This window comes from Trachemys scripta, chromosome 10 (genome assembly GCF_013100865.1).
Source record: "Trachemys scripta elegans isolate TJP31775 chromosome 10, CAS_Tse_1.0, whole genome shotgun sequence".
Taxonomy (NCBI): Eukaryota; Metazoa; Chordata; order Testudines; family Emydidae; genus Trachemys; species Trachemys scripta.
This window is the reverse complement of record NC_048307.1, coordinates 56,407,623-56,424,959: the sequence shown is the minus strand read 5'-3', so window position 1 is coordinate 56,424,959 and position 17,337 is coordinate 56,407,623. Positions and strand designations below refer to the sequence as shown.

The window sequence follows — 17,337 nt, the reverse complement described above, 5'->3', positions numbered from 1 at the left end:
AATTTGTTAGTCTCTAAGGTGCCACAAGTACTCCTGTTCTTCTTTTTGCGGATACAGACTAACACGGCTGTTACTCTGAAACCTGTGTAATTCATGTTTGTTTTCATGGGTTTCTCCAGAAAACAACTGGAATTTACATTTGTCTCCTTTATCACAAAGGTTTGAGATGCTGTATTATGTAAATGATGTCTCCAAATCTTAGGACAGATGTATTTTTTGGCCCATCTTACTGAAATTTTATAGTGCCATTTATCCTTCAGGCTTTAAAGAACACTACTATGTTTATCTCAATCTACCACTGAAATGGTAGAATGAGGACACTATATTTTGGACTAGCAACATCTTGCAATGGTTTATTGGGTCTGGAACGTCTCAAGTTGAAACTACAAGGGACAATAAGTGTAGACTGGAATTAATCTTCTGAGTTCTGTCAGATGACAACTAAGAATAAACCCTCTGTTTTTAAAGAAAATATCACAGGAGCTTTAATGACATATCGGTTGTAAATCTTATCTAAAGTAAATATCAGCAAATTACTATCTCATTAGCACATCAGTGCTTTAGTAAAGTTTCTCCGGAAGATTAGTAGTAGTTCTTCTTTGACTTGCTGCAGACATGTATACCATTTTAGATGTGCACGTGCCCAGCACACACAAACTGTAGAAATTCGCCTAGCAGTACCTGTAGGGGTGGCGCTGCCCTGACCTCTCTCATTTCCTTCTCATTGCCTCAGACTAGAGTTGGAGCACCCTGGGTAGTGTTTCTTCACACTACCCTTTTTTTCCCTTCTCTGTCTTTGAGAACTTCTTGTAAATAGTTTAGTTTTTTAGCAATACCATAGATTAGTTAGGGAATTTAGCAGTAGTTTCCCGGTGGAATGCCTTCACCAGGATTTAAACATTGACTTTTATGCGGAGGGGCTATTCTGAATTGTGATATCCACACATGGTGTTCACTTGGCCTGAGAAAGGGGCACATTAAGGATAGGAGCTCCATCTATAAGTCCTTCAAGAAAAGGACACAGATGGCAAGGGACTTGAGACTCAAGCAGTACCTAATGGAGCAAGCCATGAGGCCTATATCAGCATAGGAGATGGTACCAGTATGCTGATGTTCCTCGGCAGGACTCTGAGGCGGCCTCTAGCAGGAAGATATTCTCTTCCTCTTCCTCAGGTCCTCCAAGAAAAAGGACCAAAAAATCACCTATGTCTGGACCTCCACATCCTACCCCAACAGCTCGAGTGTGTCTGAAATTATAAGGCCATATGGCCAGATGTATCTACATAGTGCAGCATGTGAGGCTTGTCTGTTGTCCAAGTTACCATTCACCAGACATTCTGGTGTGAGTACCTCCGGAAATACCAAACACCCTGCTGCAGTGGCAGACAATTCAGGACAATGTGTGTCAAGGGGGTCCCTTTGTTGGTGCCATGCCTACAGAATGTGAGTCACTGGTCCCTCCTCCATAAGTTAGGGAGTGCATCTGGAATCATTAACAATTCAGGGATTGTGATTAGAACAGGAAGCGTCCTGTCATATTGATGTGCTGGAGCTTTGGGCAATGTACAATGTGTGGCGGGCCTTTTGGCATCACATTCAGGGAACAACCGTGCACAATACTCATGGACAATATCACTGTGATGTACTATGTCAACAAGCAGGGAAGAGCCCATTCCAGTCAACTTCATCATGAAGCAATAAAATTTTGGCACGTCTGCATCAAAGAAAATATCATGCTAGTAGTGGCTCACTGTCCAGGCTCTCAGACTCAGCTGGCCGATCACCTTAGCAGAATCTTCTCAAACTGCCACAAGTGGTTACTGAAGAACAGTGTGCTGACGGCCCTCTTCCAAGAATGCCTCACAAGCGGATTTCATCTGAACTGGGGTCCGAACTAATGTGTGCCTTCCCCCATCCCTCTTATCCCTCAGGTTATCCTCAAACTCAAATTGGACCAGGCCAAGCTGATCGCGATTTTACCAGCATGGTCGAGATAATATTGGTTCTCCAATCTTCATATGCTATCAGTTTGACCTCCCAAGTCTTTCCATTTTCTTCCTGACCTGTTGACTCAACATCATGGCCAGAGTGTTCATCCAGACAGTCTACACCTTACCGCGTGTATGTTGTGTGGCTAGATAAGGAGGACATGCGGTGTTCAGAAGCAGTTAGGGGAGTTCTGCTTAGTAATAGAAAATCATCTACGAGGGCCACCTACTTGTCTAAAAGGAAGCAGTTTTCAATTTGGGTGATCTCTAAGGGAATTTATCACATGTCAGCCCAGATTCAGAACATTTTGGACAATATGTTGCAATTGAAATCTTCAGGCCTGGCTCTTTGCTCCTTGAAAGTTCATTTTGCTGCAATTTCAGCTTTCCACTCTCCTTTTGGGGGAGGTCAGTATTTTCAAGTCCTATGGCAAGGAGGTTTCTGAAAGGTCTGTCTCTTTCTACCAGTGAAGAAAATGGTGCCATTGTGGAACCTTAATATGGTGCTGAATGCACTAATTGGCTCACCATTAGAGCTACTCGTTGGCTCTCCTCTCCCAGAAAACTAACTTCCTGGTAGCTATCACATCCACTAGACAAATCAGTAAATTACAAGTCTTAATGGTCAATCCCCTGTAAACCCAGCTCTGCAAAGACAAGGTAATTTTAAGACCACACCCAGAATTTCTGTCAAAAGAGATATCTATTTTGCCATAATCAGGTTACTGTGCGATTGGAATCCTCTGGGTAGAACCTGAAACTGTGGGACCATGGTGCATCCTAAACTCTCCTGTCTTGGGTGTCTCCCACAAAGTTATGACCGTGACAAGCACCAACACCCCTCCAGGCAGTATGATCACTCAGCCGTTGCCATCTGGAGCCCAACACCCTGCTATATTGCATGAGTGCTCCCTGAGCCACTCAGAGGCAACAGTCCATCTCCCCTGCCCCGCCTTGCACTGCAGAAATGTACTGTCTTGCACTGCTCAAGACTCCCTTGGGCAATGCAAGATCATTAATAAATTTGCCACTTCTTCGTAGAAAAGTGGACATGCACCAGCCTTTGTAATCTGACCTGTGATTCCACAAGCACTTCAACCTAAAACATATATAAAACAGATTTTATTAACTACAGAAAGACTTATTTTAAGTGATAAGTAGCAGGCGTAGAGATCAAAATTGGTTACCTAATAAATAAAAATAAATTCACAGTCTAAACTCTAACTTTAACAGACTAAGCAAGATTTGAATCAAACAGACTCTCACCCCACTGTCTCTGTTACATGCATCTTACAGTTCTTAATACTCAGACAGAGCTCCTTTCCAGCTTGGAATCAATCTCCCGATCTCTCAGGGGCGGGGGAGAGGGAGGAGAGAGGCCAAGTGATGATGTTACTGTCTCTCTTTTTATACCTTCTTCCAGCTGCAGGAAAGATCCTTGCTGTGATGTTGGGGCCAGGCAGTCTCCACTGCCTGTGTGCACTCTCTGAGCAGAATCTGGAAAAGTGGATTTTTTTTTTTTTTTTTTGATTGGGCATCAACACTTGTCAGGCCATCCATTGTTGCAGCTGAAAGGCTAGCTGTGGGAGTTTCCCAATCTCACAACATATTTCAGTAGCACTATGACAGAGCGGGACTCGCTGGTGCGGCACCTCCCACTGGTCGCTCCGGGATTTAGCTCAGTCCATGGGGAGCGCCCACACTTGGTGGTGTTCCGTCTGCGTCTCACCCTCCGTTGGCGCCTGGACCCGCGTTGCTCCCTTCTGTTCACGGCGTCTCCTTCAGGACACTGCCCTCTGGCAGTGCCCTCCCAGTCCATTCTCACTCCCTTCCAGGGTGGGGGGAGGGTGGGTTAACAGCAGTCCTCCCACCTGCCGCAGTGGCCACCTACACCCCAAAGTTTAACCCCTTTCGTCAGGGGTATGGTGTAGTCCAATATGGGCACTTCCCACAGCCAGGTGCAATATAAGGGGGAAGGGAGGGGACCCAGGCCCACCCACTACTCCCAACCCAGGGACCCTCTAGCGGCAGCCTCCCGGCCCTCCTTTGTTCCCCTTGCTTGCTGTCCACTCTCCCTGGGTCACTTCCCCTCTGACCCTTTGCACCCTTCAGGGCCTGCAGCCTAGCACTCCCCCAGTGCTGGTCTCCTAGCTCAGGAGACAGACGTTCCCTGTTGGAAGTCTGGAAGAGATTGCCTGCTCCTCTCCTAGGCAGTTTTATATAAGGCTTTATATTGGACTACACCATACCCCTGGCCCTGATTTGCCGCCACTTGCTCAGCCCTCCTTGGCTCTCCCTCAAGCCTTCCCTGATTGGCTGCCTCTCAGTGCAGCCGCTCTGGCCTGCCCTAGCCCAATCTCTCATAAGGGTGGGGCAGCCGCCCCCCACAAGCACATGCAGCAATACTTCATAACTTCACATACAATGATAGTACATACAATCCAACAGAATATTAGTGTTCAACAGATCAAGACTTTTAAAATGATACCTCACAAGGCATCTGTTGTACCAAACATATCAATCATATCACAGTGATGAATATGGGGGCTCCAGGATGCTACTTTGAGGTACAGTGTGTCACACTTTACCTGTATTTTTTCCTCCAAATCATATTTGGGTGCAGAAGAATGTCTTGGACGTGAGACGGTATTTGACATTTTATCCGGAAAGGATAAACCATTTAGTTCATTACCTCGTCTATTCATATCATACATTGAGTGGATGAAAGGACAATTGGTTTCAGCTCAAACCATTTCTAAATGGATATCTATATTACTACAACTTTTGGAGTGGCTTAGATTATGTTCCCAAGCTCAAGCAACATCAACAGCATTTTTTAGAGATGTTTCCATAGTGTACATCTACAGAGCTGCAATGTGGTCTCCAGTGAACGTCCTTTGTTAGACATTATGCTATCACCACAGTATCAAGGACTGATGCAAACTTTTGGGAAGGCAGTTCTGCAGTCACTGTTTAAATAGACTGAGCCCCACCTCCTCATTAAACGGCTTGAGTCACCTGCGTGGCATACATGTCTGCTGAGATTTGAAGAAGAAAAGATGGTTACTTAGCTGTGTTGTAACTGTTGTTCTTCAAGATGTGGATGCAGACATGTATTCCACAACCTACCCTCTGTCCCCTTTGCAGTCCCCAGCCTAAGGTTTGGTGTGAAGGAACTGAGGCAGGATTAGGGTAGCACCACCCATATATAGTCAGGGGAGGGACCATTAAGCAAAGGGGCACAAGCATCATCCCTACTGATACTGCTAGGCCTATTTCTCTGGCTTTGGTGCACTGGGCATGTGAACAGCTGAGTGGAATATATGTCTGCATCCACACCTTGAAGAACAGTTACAACACAGGTAAGTAACCATCTTTTTTCAGTCAGTTATATTGTACTACTGGTATACTGTGTTCAGATAAAAAATTACTCCGAATACAAAATAAAGTTCCCACTACTTCATAGCGAGTAGAACAACTTATCTTGAGTTTTGACTTGTCTTTGTTAAAATTATGAAACAGATTCTTGAAGTATTAGTTAATGTAGCCTAGCAAAAGTCCGTATTTTCTGTTTTTTTTTAATACAAAAGTCCTGTGAGTATCCAATATAGATTAGTTTTGATCATTTGAAGGGAAAGCACTATGTTGGTGCTGCTGCAGAGCAAATCTGTTTTGTATGTACAATAGTCCTTGAGTACGACCAAGTCTCTTTTGAATTACCACAACAACAAGCAGTTTACTAAATTAAAACTGTACCATCCATGGACTCTTTGAGTAAAATACAAACTATACTTTTTATTGCAAAACGTGTTGCTGCTGAACTAAAAGGTACTATCCAAAAACATGGTTCTTTCAAGATGTACACTGTTTGATGTTGGATTCTAAACACCAACATTGTGTTTTCCTCCCACAGGTGACCCCAAAACTTGGCAGAACAAGTCTCTTCCTGGAGATCCAAACTATCTTGTTGGAGCAAACTGTGTCTCAGTCCTAATTGACCACTTCTAATCCTTAAATTAGCTGACTGAGTAAATAATGTGAAACTGAGATGGACCTTACATATAAACTGAATGACTCTATCAAGTATTAACGGAACTTACTGTTTAAGCATCTTGCTTTAACTAACAATGGTTAGCAAGTACACTCTTGAACCATGGTCAGAATACATGCCACAAACAGGAAGTATACTATGGAAACAACGTGGGGTTCTTGTGGGTTCCGAATGTTGGGGGTTTCTTTTTGTTTTGGTTTGGTTTTTTTAAATGGACACAGCTAGTATTTCATTGTTAAAACTTTAAAGTATCAATGAAGTACCAATGGAATAGATAAAGAAGAATTGAATTTGGTTCATAGTCCACTGGTTGAACTACAGAATTTGGCTTTTTTTTTTTTTTTTTTTTTTTTTTTAAACTTGGGGGTGGTTTGGTGGTTTTTTGTTTTTTTTAAACTGTTGTGTTAAAATACACCCTACTATATTTCCATCTCTGGTTTTTAGATGGCTCTTTTGGTGTACATGTCCCATAAAGTAGCGGTAAACTTTTGACTAGCACAACTTGGATGTTTTCCTCTACTGTGAGGCTTATAAAAGCACGTCTACTTACTGTACATGAAAACATTACTTTTCTTTGTCATGGGAAAGATAGAAAGCATGTGAGATGACTATGGTTCAGTTGCCTCTGTGGATTTGTAAATTAACCAACACGTTACTACAGACATATTAACCAGCAGGGATGCCTTACCCTCATGTTTTTAATAGTCTTAGTTCTCTGTATTACTAAGTTTGTATGGCTTTTGTGCTTAACTAGATAATATATCATGAAACAGATTGATAAAGTGACTTATTGTGAACTTGCTGGTTTAGAGAACAAGTATTGTTTGTGTTGATCAACCAGAAGAGAGCCAGAAGAAAATGATGGTATGTTTTCTGCTATGCATTTGAAAATTTATAGATGTTATAGAATGCCTGTATATAAAGCGTGCATACCACTTTTGTTCTTGGTTTGTAAATTAACTTTTATAAGCTTTACCTTTTTATATATAAATATATATAAAAACAAAACAAAGTTTCTTAAGGATATCTTTGTATTCTCATACCTTTTGAGCCTTGAACTTTGACATCTGCAGCAATAAAGCAGCATTTCTACAATATACAAACAAGGACTTTTTTTTTTAAATGCACAATGTTGTTACCTTTTTAAGTGCTGCATTTGAAGAATATAACTCGGAATTCTCTAGTTTGATTAAAATCTTGAAAAATATCCCTACTGTAATTTGTGATAAGGATGCTATTACTATGTGCCCTGAAATGTATTTTTTTACTAATAGACAATTTATTATGGCACATCAGCACTACTACTGTTTAGATAATATACCACTGCATTCTGTTAATCAGTTATTAGCTATTCAGGTGTGGCTGATTTTTTTCTTTGCAGTTATTAAAATTACACATTTCTAAATATACAGAATAAAATTGTTTTTAAAATAATAAAGGATATTTTCAGTATCTTATTGTTTCCAAAATGCATTTATGTGCACACTTCCAAAATCAGTTTAGTTTCTGTTTTAAGGACCAGATTCTGCCGTCCTTACTCATGCTCAGTAGAACTTTATTTTGGGAGATTCCCCATTGAATAGTTTTAACTATTATAATAAAACCAATTCAAGGTGCAATTGTGGTGTGAACCCACTGGGGCTACTCGAGAGTAGGATATTACTCGAAGCAAGTACAAGTGGCAGAATTATGCCATGAATCGCCATGGGTAAATTAGGCTCTTTATTGTATCAACTACACCTCTACCCCGATATAACGCGACCCAATATAACACGAATTCTGATATAATGCGGTAAAGCAGTGCTCCAGGGGGGCGGGGCTGCGCACTCCAGCAGATCAAAGCAAGTTCGATAGAATGCGGTTTCACCTATAACGCGGTAAGATTTTTTTGGCTCCGGAGGACAGCGTTGTATCGAGGTAGAGGTGTATGTAAATTAGTTTCTAAAACATGCTGGCAAGTTAGCAAACACATTTTCATCTCCTGAGATCTATTCCAAAACTTAAGGGAATTGTCCTATAGAGGCAAAATCCAATATAGGGCTGGCACTAGAAGGTCCTCAATAACAGGATGGCCACAATACTATAGGCTTACAATCTATTGTATGTCTAAAACCAAAAGTTTAGAATAGGATTTACACTAAATAAAAGCCAACTGTCCCTTGGGTACATTTAGGATAAAAGACAAATCATGCCCTTTGGTTGCTCTAAATTGATTTAAATAATACCCGTACACAAACTTAATGGGCTCTATAATGTGCACAGTATTTTTCTGGCTTAAAACTTAAGATATTTCATTAGAATTACATTGGCAAGACTGTCACTTTTATGTTCGGTCACTGATGATTGAGGTATAGTCTGATTCTGTAAGGCCCTGCCTAAATTCTGGAAGTACTGTTAAAAATCACTTTGAAATATGGCTTATAAACCTGAAGCGTTTCCATTCTAAGTTTGTTCTTACTGGATAGATAATTAGCAGACAGCAACATACCTCAAGACTTTTGTGCATTAGAAAACACATTGCTGATACTTGCAATGGCTCAGTTGACCTGTTGTGTCCAAAGTAGTGTAAAATGTGTTCAGCATATCTAAACACCGCATTTTCTCCGAATGTTTCAGTAGTTGCATCTTGTGGGTACCTGACCTGTGGGTTCCCATAGTGGGGTTTGTGGGAGTTGGAACCCAGAGTTGAAGAAATGCTGTAACAATTTTTTAATGTGAACTGTAAACTCCCAAAATATAAATTTACAGAAGCTCTCCAGAAGCTCAAAACAATAAATTAGTAATTTAAGGAGAATACAAGACATTGCAAATGGGAGTCACTAAAGGGGTTGTGGAAACCTATATGTCGTGTGGACCACTTGCATCAGTGCAGTTGAAGTGTGGACATTGTCTACACTGCTATTATGATACAATGCAGAGTACAATTGTGATGAGTTTTGCTTTTAGTAAGTACAATTATAGTGGGGCTGGTAATATTTGTACACTGTTGAAAGCGCTTGTGTGTAGATGGGTGTTAGATATAGCAGGTGCTTTAAGTCCAAAAATCTATAATGTAGATGCCATTTCAGAAGGAAGAGTGGATTAGAGAGCAAGTAGATGAACATTTTAAAGATTATTAAAATGAAGCTAGGAGTTGGTAAGTGACTGGGGGATTGGTGGGTGGGGGTTCTTGAGTACTTTTTTGCTGCTTTATGGTATATAAAGTAGTCTGAATGACACTCTTAATAGAAGGAAAAAAAGGAGGTGGGGAGGTTATTCTGGCTTTTTCATTTGAAATTCAGGTCCTGTCCATCTTGGAAGATTGACTGGCCAAGTAGTGAGATTTAATTGAGTGAAAAATGAGCAAGTGTGAAGGGAAGAGATATTTTAGTCAAACTATTTAAAGTGCTGGGTTTGGTTTTAACAACACCCATTTAACTTCAGTTGACTACAATTTTGAAAGAGTATCTGTTAAATATTCAATACTGTCACCTTCAGTTAAGGTGTGAGATCTCACAAATATACTCTGAGACCTCCCAACATGTCCCCCAGCAAAATAAAGACCAGAGTTAACATTCCTGATATTAATAATTTTAGGGCAACTTCATGCAATATAAAGAGCAGAAAAGGGCACCAGATGCCTTTTTAAGATGTTTTGCAGATCACCTTTAAACCCACAGAGAAGAGCAGAGAGGAAAAGCCAAATCATACACATGGATGCAATACTGAAGATGAGCAGTTAACAAAACAGAGGGCATAAAAAAAACCTACCTTTTTTGTTTTTATCTTCATTTATGTCAAACATTTCACAGAGTTTCTTGCCCTTAAGTAATGTCAAGTGAGTGGAATTTGATTTTACGCCCAAAAGGAAGATGCTGGAACCAGTAGATACCTTTGAAAACCAACAAGTATTGCAACTAGCCAGACCCCACCCCCACCCCATTATATGCTCAACTTCACTGTTTAGGCTCTTTTTTGTTGCTTCCCATCCTTCCTCTTTGCCTCTATAGTTTATAAGCTTCCTGGGATAGGAAACTTTCTTCAAGAGTTTTAAGTGTTATATTAAAAAAAGTGAACTCTACTTTCTTGAACCTGGGAGCTAGATCCATTAAATTCAATACAGATGTTTTCAACCAGGGCGGTAGCAAAAACTTTAAATCTAAAAGGACTAAGAGGCCTTCTACACCGCAATAAAAAATCCAGAGCCTGGGTCAGTTGATTTGGGTTTGTGGAGCTAAAAATAGATGTAAACACATTTGTCTTGGGCTGGAGTCTGAGACCCTCCACCCTAGCAGGGTTAACATAGGGTATGTCTACGCTTACTGGGGATTGATGCTGCGGTGATCGATCCACTGGGAGTCAATTTAGCGGATCTAGTGAAGACCCGCTAAATTGACTGCGACTCCAGTACTCCACTGGAATGAGAAGCATAAAGTAAGTCGATAGTTTCTCCCATCAACCCAGCACGGTTGAGATACAGCAGTAAGTGGACAGAACAAGGAGTAATGGTCTCAAGTTGCAGTGGGGGAGGTTTAGGTTGGATATTAGGAAAAAAATTTTCACTAGGAGGGTGGTGAAGCACTGGAATGGGTTACCTAGGGAGGTGGTGGAATCTCCTTCCTTAGAGGTTTTTAAGGTCAGGCTTGACAAAGCCCTGGCTAGGATGATTTAGTTGGGAATTGGTCCTGCTTTGAGTAGGGGGTTGGACTAGATGACCTCCTGAGGTCCCTTCCAACCCTGACATTCTATGACCTAAGCTATATTGACTCCAGCTATGTTGTTCACGTTGCATAACTTAGGTCGACTTAACCCCATAGTGTAGACCTGCCTGTAGGTGCATCTACCCTGGGGGGTTTGTTGGCACAGTTATGTTGGTCAGGACTGTGTGTGATTTACAAAAAAAAACAAAACAAAAAAAACATCCCTGACTGACGTAGTAATGCCAATATAACCTTCAAGTGTCTGCTCTTAGTCTGCATGTATTTGCTGTCTTAGGGCTGGTCTACACTGAAAATTTCCATTGGCATAGCTGCATCTCTCAGGGTGTGAAACATCGACACTCCAGAGAGATGTAGCTCTGCTGAACTAACCCCCAGTGTAGACAGTGCTAGATTGATGGAAGAATTCTTTTGTTGATCTAGCTACTGCCTCTCGGAGGTGGATTAACTACAGTGACAGGAGAGTGTCTACACTGAAGCCCTACAGCTGCTGCTGTAGCACTTTAAGTGTAGACAGAGCCAGTTGTAGGGACTGAGGCGCTTGTTTCTCCATGACAGCAAGTCAGCAGGCTGCAGTGACCACTTTAAACTTCCTGCTGAAGATTAATGCTTTATGGAACAACCTGTGCTTTTAACACTTGTTCCTCCCCCTCCACCTAACTTGCAGTCATGTCAGAGGGAACAGGAGAGAAGTCCTTGAGCTTGAATTCTTTCCCCTTTACTGTGGGACTAATGACAGGGGCTGTTGAGCAGTACAAGCCACACTTTGCCATAAGGGGATGCTTTGAGATAATGGCCAGCTTTCCTCTTGCCTACAGCACATCAGGCAGTTGCTAGTTTCTGTCATACCTGAATTAAGTTGGGGGGAGCATAAGACATGTGCTTGCTTCCCTCCAACTAGAGAAGCATTGGAGATACAGGAGGTGAAGCCAGAGTTCAGGTGTAGATAGATGTAAAGGGATGTAAGAAACAGGGATGGGGTGGGATAAAAAGGTGGGGACAGGGATAGATGAGAGAAGAGAACCACAGCGGTGGGTAGGGACTCTAAGGTCACGAGATAGGGCACAGACCCCATGCCACCTGAGTCAATGTCTGGATTACCTTGCAACATATCTCTCCCATGCCTGGCCCAGTGTGGCAGTCAACATTACTAATCACCCTGGAGAGTATCTGATCTCTACGTGGTAGCACCAGAGGTTCAGCAGTATGTGTCACATACAGCCTTTTTGTGACTCTAAGAGGTTTAGCCATAATTATCTCTAGTGATTTGGAGTCTGATTTGTACGATTACAATGTAGCCATAGGCATACTGGAACTACTCTACCCCAAATACTGCAGCCAACAATTTGTTCAGTTTCCAACAGGGCTCTGCTGGCACATGCAAATTGGCTGTTCTTGCAACAGAACTACATCTAGTCCAGGGGTAGGCAACCTATGGCACGTGTGCCAAAGGCGGCATGTGAGCCGATTTTTCAGTGGCACTCGCACTGGCCACTGGTCCGGGGGGCTCTGCATTTTAATTTAATTTTAAATGAAGCTTCTTAAACATTTTAAAAACCTTATTTACTTTACATACAACAATAGTTTAGTTATATATTATAGACTTAGAGAAAGAGACCTTCTAAAAACGTTGAAATGTATTACTGGCACACGAAACCTTAAATTAGAGTGAATAAATGAAGACTCGGCACACCACTTCTGAAAGGTTGCCGACCCCGATCTAGTCCTTTGTCTGAGGAATCGCAGCAGTTACTCTCCCAGCTCATAGTATTTCAGGACAAGGATATCTATTATCCGCTTTTCCAGTCTTTCAGATGTGCGCTGCTGTGGTGCTGGCCCACCCCACTCCACTTTCTGCCTCGTAAGTAAGCAGAGGGGACTTTGCTGCTGCTGCAAGAGGAGGAGAAAAAGTTTGACACAAAGCTCAACATCTCTATCTATTGATGAGCTCCGCTGGAATGCCTCTTCTTGAATCAGCCTGAAGGTGACAGCACGTTTGGTCATCTGACATTTTTTTAAATAGGTTTTAACTGTTTTCTTTTCTCTGCATTGCTGCAAGAATCCTCCTAAGTCAGTCTTTTTTCCCCCCTCACTGTTCTTATCTTCAATGAGGATGTCTGCAGTTATTTTCATGCCAGACAGCTCTTAAAATGTCTCGATTTTTTTTGCTGAAACACCTCAGGTACAGATAGGGCTTTTTCTGATTAGAATGCACAGTCATCTGTAATGACTAAGGAATGTTAAAGGTCATCAAGTTGCTAGATTCTTCATCCAGCTTTGTGCTGGAATCCATTGCTAATAGACTGTAAGAGTGCTCGCTAACCAAATTCAGTGATGGGCTCTGAGAGCTCCACTTGGCCACTAAGAACACTATTGCTTGGCTCAGCGAATATGCAATGCTAAATAAACAAAGTGGTAATTCCTAACATGAGACTCTGATGAAGTGAGGAAGATAGGAGGGCAGTGTGAATATGCAGAAGCTCATCTTTTTTTTTTTTTTTTCTTCTTCTTCTTAGAGTGGTCTCTACATATTCCCACTTGTGGGAGTTTAGCGATCAGTGCAATTCCCAGGAAACTGGACTGAGGCATTCTAGAAAAAGAGAACCACCAGATCTGCCAAAACAACCATCAGCTCTGGCTCCAAGGTCAAGAGTGAATAGAGATGACCGAATGTCTTGCTGTCCATAAGACAAGTCTTAAAGATGGGAAAATGTTGCTTATAAAAACCCCAATACATAGCTGAAATATTAGTCATGCAGTATGCCGGGATGAGGACATACCACAGACGTTGCCTTTTGTCATGGATGAGGACTGACGATTCTAAGAGGCTGCAGCCCTGTTAGGTCATGTATGTGAAAGTATTTTTTACATGGACAACCTTTGGACCATTATAGAGTGACTCCTCTTGTGTCAATTCCATCACTTCAAGGGTTTGGGGAACTTGTAGATACATTTTGGCCCAATATAAATAATGACAAAGTTCTCAACGTGCGAATATTGACAAATATGCAAATGAAGTTCTCTGAGTGCTGAATATACCTACCACATTGAATGTAAATGAGGCTCAGGGACAAAAATGTTCTAGTAGTCTGAAGAAGATGGAAAACCTGGGTATTTTAGACAGGATTGGAATGTGTGCAGCAACAGCTGTTCTGTAAGGCTGCAATATAAAGAGGCAATAGCTTAGTCACTAAGCTTGTTAGCTCTGTTACTATCAATAATTGCATCGTCATGGAGATACAGTGCAGAGAATAATCTAGCCAATGTTTAAACAGAAGCCTATGGGCTATGAGGATTAAAATTACAATCTTTTAGTTCATGCTGGAAGGGAACACACCTGGGGTACAGTTTTTGCAATACATCCCAAGCACTACAGTGGAGTACTTAGTTTTTTCTGCAGCTCTCACAGCAAAGTAACTACCCACATCGTTCTGTATTCGTACAGAACAGCCCCATTATTCTGATGCGGTTATTCCAGAAGTGTAAGTCTAAGCTAACAGTCGAGGAGGTAATATGAGGTCTACCAATTTAAGAACTGCTCAGATGGGAAAATTTTTCAATTTATAAAATTGATTTAACAGATCAGACTTATGGTCTTTTAGACCTCAGTCCCAGCAATCTGGAGTCAAGAGGTTGACCAGAGAAACTCTGAACCTGGGTGGACACTTCCTGGCTATTGCCACCAACTGGATTAACATTTCAAAATCTTAATTTGGTAGAATCAGAGTCAACATATAGAGAACTCCTACTTTTGGTGAAGGAAAGTAATGCAACTCTGATGTTAGGACTGACTTCTTTGGATAAGAACTATAGAAACACAAGTTTTCCCCAGTTGAAGGAGAATTAACTGTTTCCCCACTTGTAGAACAAGATAACACACTTGTGCTATTGCATGAAAACTCTTCTCAAAAAGTCTTTCAATACATCATCCTTCCCTGGTAGAGGAGATATTGGACCAATCCAATGAGGATACTGAACTTTATATCAGGAGATATCCCTGTCAGACCTGGCTACAACAAACCCCTTTTGATGATCAGTGTAATGCATTCTGTCAGAATTCAGAGAACTTTCATTAAGAGGAAAAAAGCTTACCAAGTCAGAGAAATGGTCACAGCTCCAGAATCTTTATGTACATGAACCTGGGAGTAGATAGAGATGAAGGTGAAGATTTTTGTCTACCTTCTAGAAGTATTGCTGTAGAGGCCAAGAAGAGGGATAACAAAACTACCTGGAGGACATGTTTTTTCCCTGGACTGACAAAATAAGACACATGGAAAGTACTGAGATATTGTGGCTCAGGTGTTCCATGTGTCAAGTAAAGGTGGCAGTCATGAAGAGCCCTGGTGAGGCCTAAGATATAGCCTGGCGTTAAAGCTGCTATATAACTGCATCAGTAAACAACCTGTCCAGGAAAGTTTGCAGGTCAGGATTATCAAAGCATCAGTGACCACACATTTTTTAAGTGGGTCTGAGAGTACCCTTGTTTGTGAAAACTATTAGGGAAGAACCATCTGGACATTGTATTGAGGATCAAGTCTATACACAGTCAAACATCCAACCATTCAGGAAGGACAATCATGACAGCCAGGGATTTCACAGAACAGTTGCTCTCCACAGAAAGGCCAAAGAATAAGGTACAGTTTTATTGACTGAGATCTTGCTTGACTCCAGTCACTCGTATGTGTAAAGAGCACTGAAGGTGAAGTACCTCTGAAACACTTCTGGAAATTAAGATGTGTGTCTGTCTCTGGAACCAATAAGTGAGTACAATTAATCTCAAGGTGTTGATACAGTCAGACAGCATTTTGGCCAGTATACAAAACCTCACTCACCATTAAGTGTAGGTGATGGATGTCTTGACCCTTGGTATGACTGCTCCTTCAACGATGGCAGGAATGGAAATTAGGTTTACAGAGGCCTCTGAAATGCTGGGTTGGCTGCTCCAGTGGACCAGAGCAGACCACTGGATCCAAGGAAAGCTTCGTAAAGCTAAGGATGGGTGCCCCTAAGTGTTCCTACTACCCATAGAGAGGAGTTGCCAAAGATATTTCCCAATCCTAGACACTATGTACTCCATGGTGGAGCTAGAACCAGACCTAGAAAGTCTCCTTCCTGGCTTAGAATCAGGAGCTAGTTTATGGAGGTAGGTAGCCCAGAGCTCAATAATGTTCTAATAGTTTTCTTCCTATGAGAGGTTATGCCCATGAATCCATCAATATATTTGTCAGATCCAGGGAATATCAGAGTGGTTCAACGTACAGCACTAAACCTCAATAGGACCTATAGCACTTTATCTTTTCTGCAGAACTTTGGCAATGTGCTTTTAGTTCCCTGGCGGAAAGAAAGTATTCCATGTATCTCAAGAGCAAAAAGAGGCTCTCAAGCTAATAGACAGTCCTTGCTGGAGTATCAACCTGATCCTGTGACACCATAACCTGTTTCTTCCAAAGATATCTTTGGATCTGTGAGATCTCAGTATTTATCAAACTGAGGTGGGTATAGTACTGTTCCATCCTTAAAGAACTTCTGACTCAAGCATCAGTTCTTAGCCTGTCAGATCTTCAACAGCTGGGCAGCTACATTTTTATTGGATCATTTACATAAGAATGGTCTGACCCAGCATGGCCAATGATCCATCTAGCCCAGTGTCTTGTTTTCTGCCAGGGACCAATGCCAGATGCTTCAGAGGGAATGAACAGAATAGGGCAATTATCTGATTATCCCCTGTCATCCACTCCCAGCATTTGGCAGTCAAGAGGTATAGGGACACCCAAAGCATGTGGTTGTATCCCTGACCATCTTGGGTAAGAACCATTGATGGACCTTTTCTCCGTGAACTTATCTAATTCTTCTTTTTAACCTAGTTATATTTCTACTGCTTAGAGATGAGCCGGTAGCCCAAGAGAATTTTAGATGGTACTATCCTGAACCAAGGAAACTCTCAGTTCTGGAACCAAAATATTAAAACACTACCCTGTAAGTGAGAAATCTACCATCCTGGATCTGATCAGAAACGTGTAATTGTTGTGAGGACCTCCATGCTGGCTATGGTTACTATGTTGAGCACAAAATCTGCAAGGTGAGCAGCTATGTAATGATGATGGTATTGGAACTGCAGCTGTGGACTCCACTGATCCAGACAGCTCGAGGATACAAATGACTCAACAGTCAAAGGTGTAAGATCCTCATACTAGCTGAATCCCAGGTAATTTGATCCCTTCTGACAATAATGCTTGGTAATCCTTCATGTTTGGTTGTGTAATCTGGACCTAGGATTCATGTTTGGCTGTTAAATCCCGATACAAGCTTGGTTTCTGACTCTGGAACCAGATCCATGCATGTCAGCCACAAAACTGTATTCAGCTTGGTTTTTTTTCTTTAATTTTTTGTTTTTATAGGTTTGGATCGGTGCTTGGCTGCCACATCTAGAGCTGAGACTTACAGCTCCTCAGGTTGTATGGCTCTCACATTCAGGCTTAACTGCTGGATCCAAATCTGGGGTTTGCAGCTCCCACAATCCATGCTTGTCTATTAGATCCAAGTTCTGCAGATCCAGATCCTTTGGAAACTGGAGCCAAGGGCCAATGAGCCAGTTTAAGCA

The 17,337-nt window shown here is 41.8% G+C and overlaps 1 protein-coding gene across 4 annotated transcripts in view; it reads left to right on the top strand.

The window, feature by feature from the left end:
• TJP1 (tight junction protein 1) overlaps positions 1-7,473 on the top strand; it is a 96,138-nt gene extending 88,665 nt beyond the window's left edge. For all 4 annotated transcript variants that reach the window (XM_034784466.1, XM_034784465.1, XM_034784464.1 and 1 more), the window contains one exon: positions 5,902-7,473. In XM_034784466.1, coding sequence (XP_034640357.1) covers positions 5,902-5,996 — 95 coding nt within the window. In that variant the 3' untranslated portion in view covers positions 5,997-7,473. The remainder of the gene's footprint in view (positions 1-5,901) is intronic.
• Positions 7,474-17,337: the final 9,864 nt, after the last annotated feature.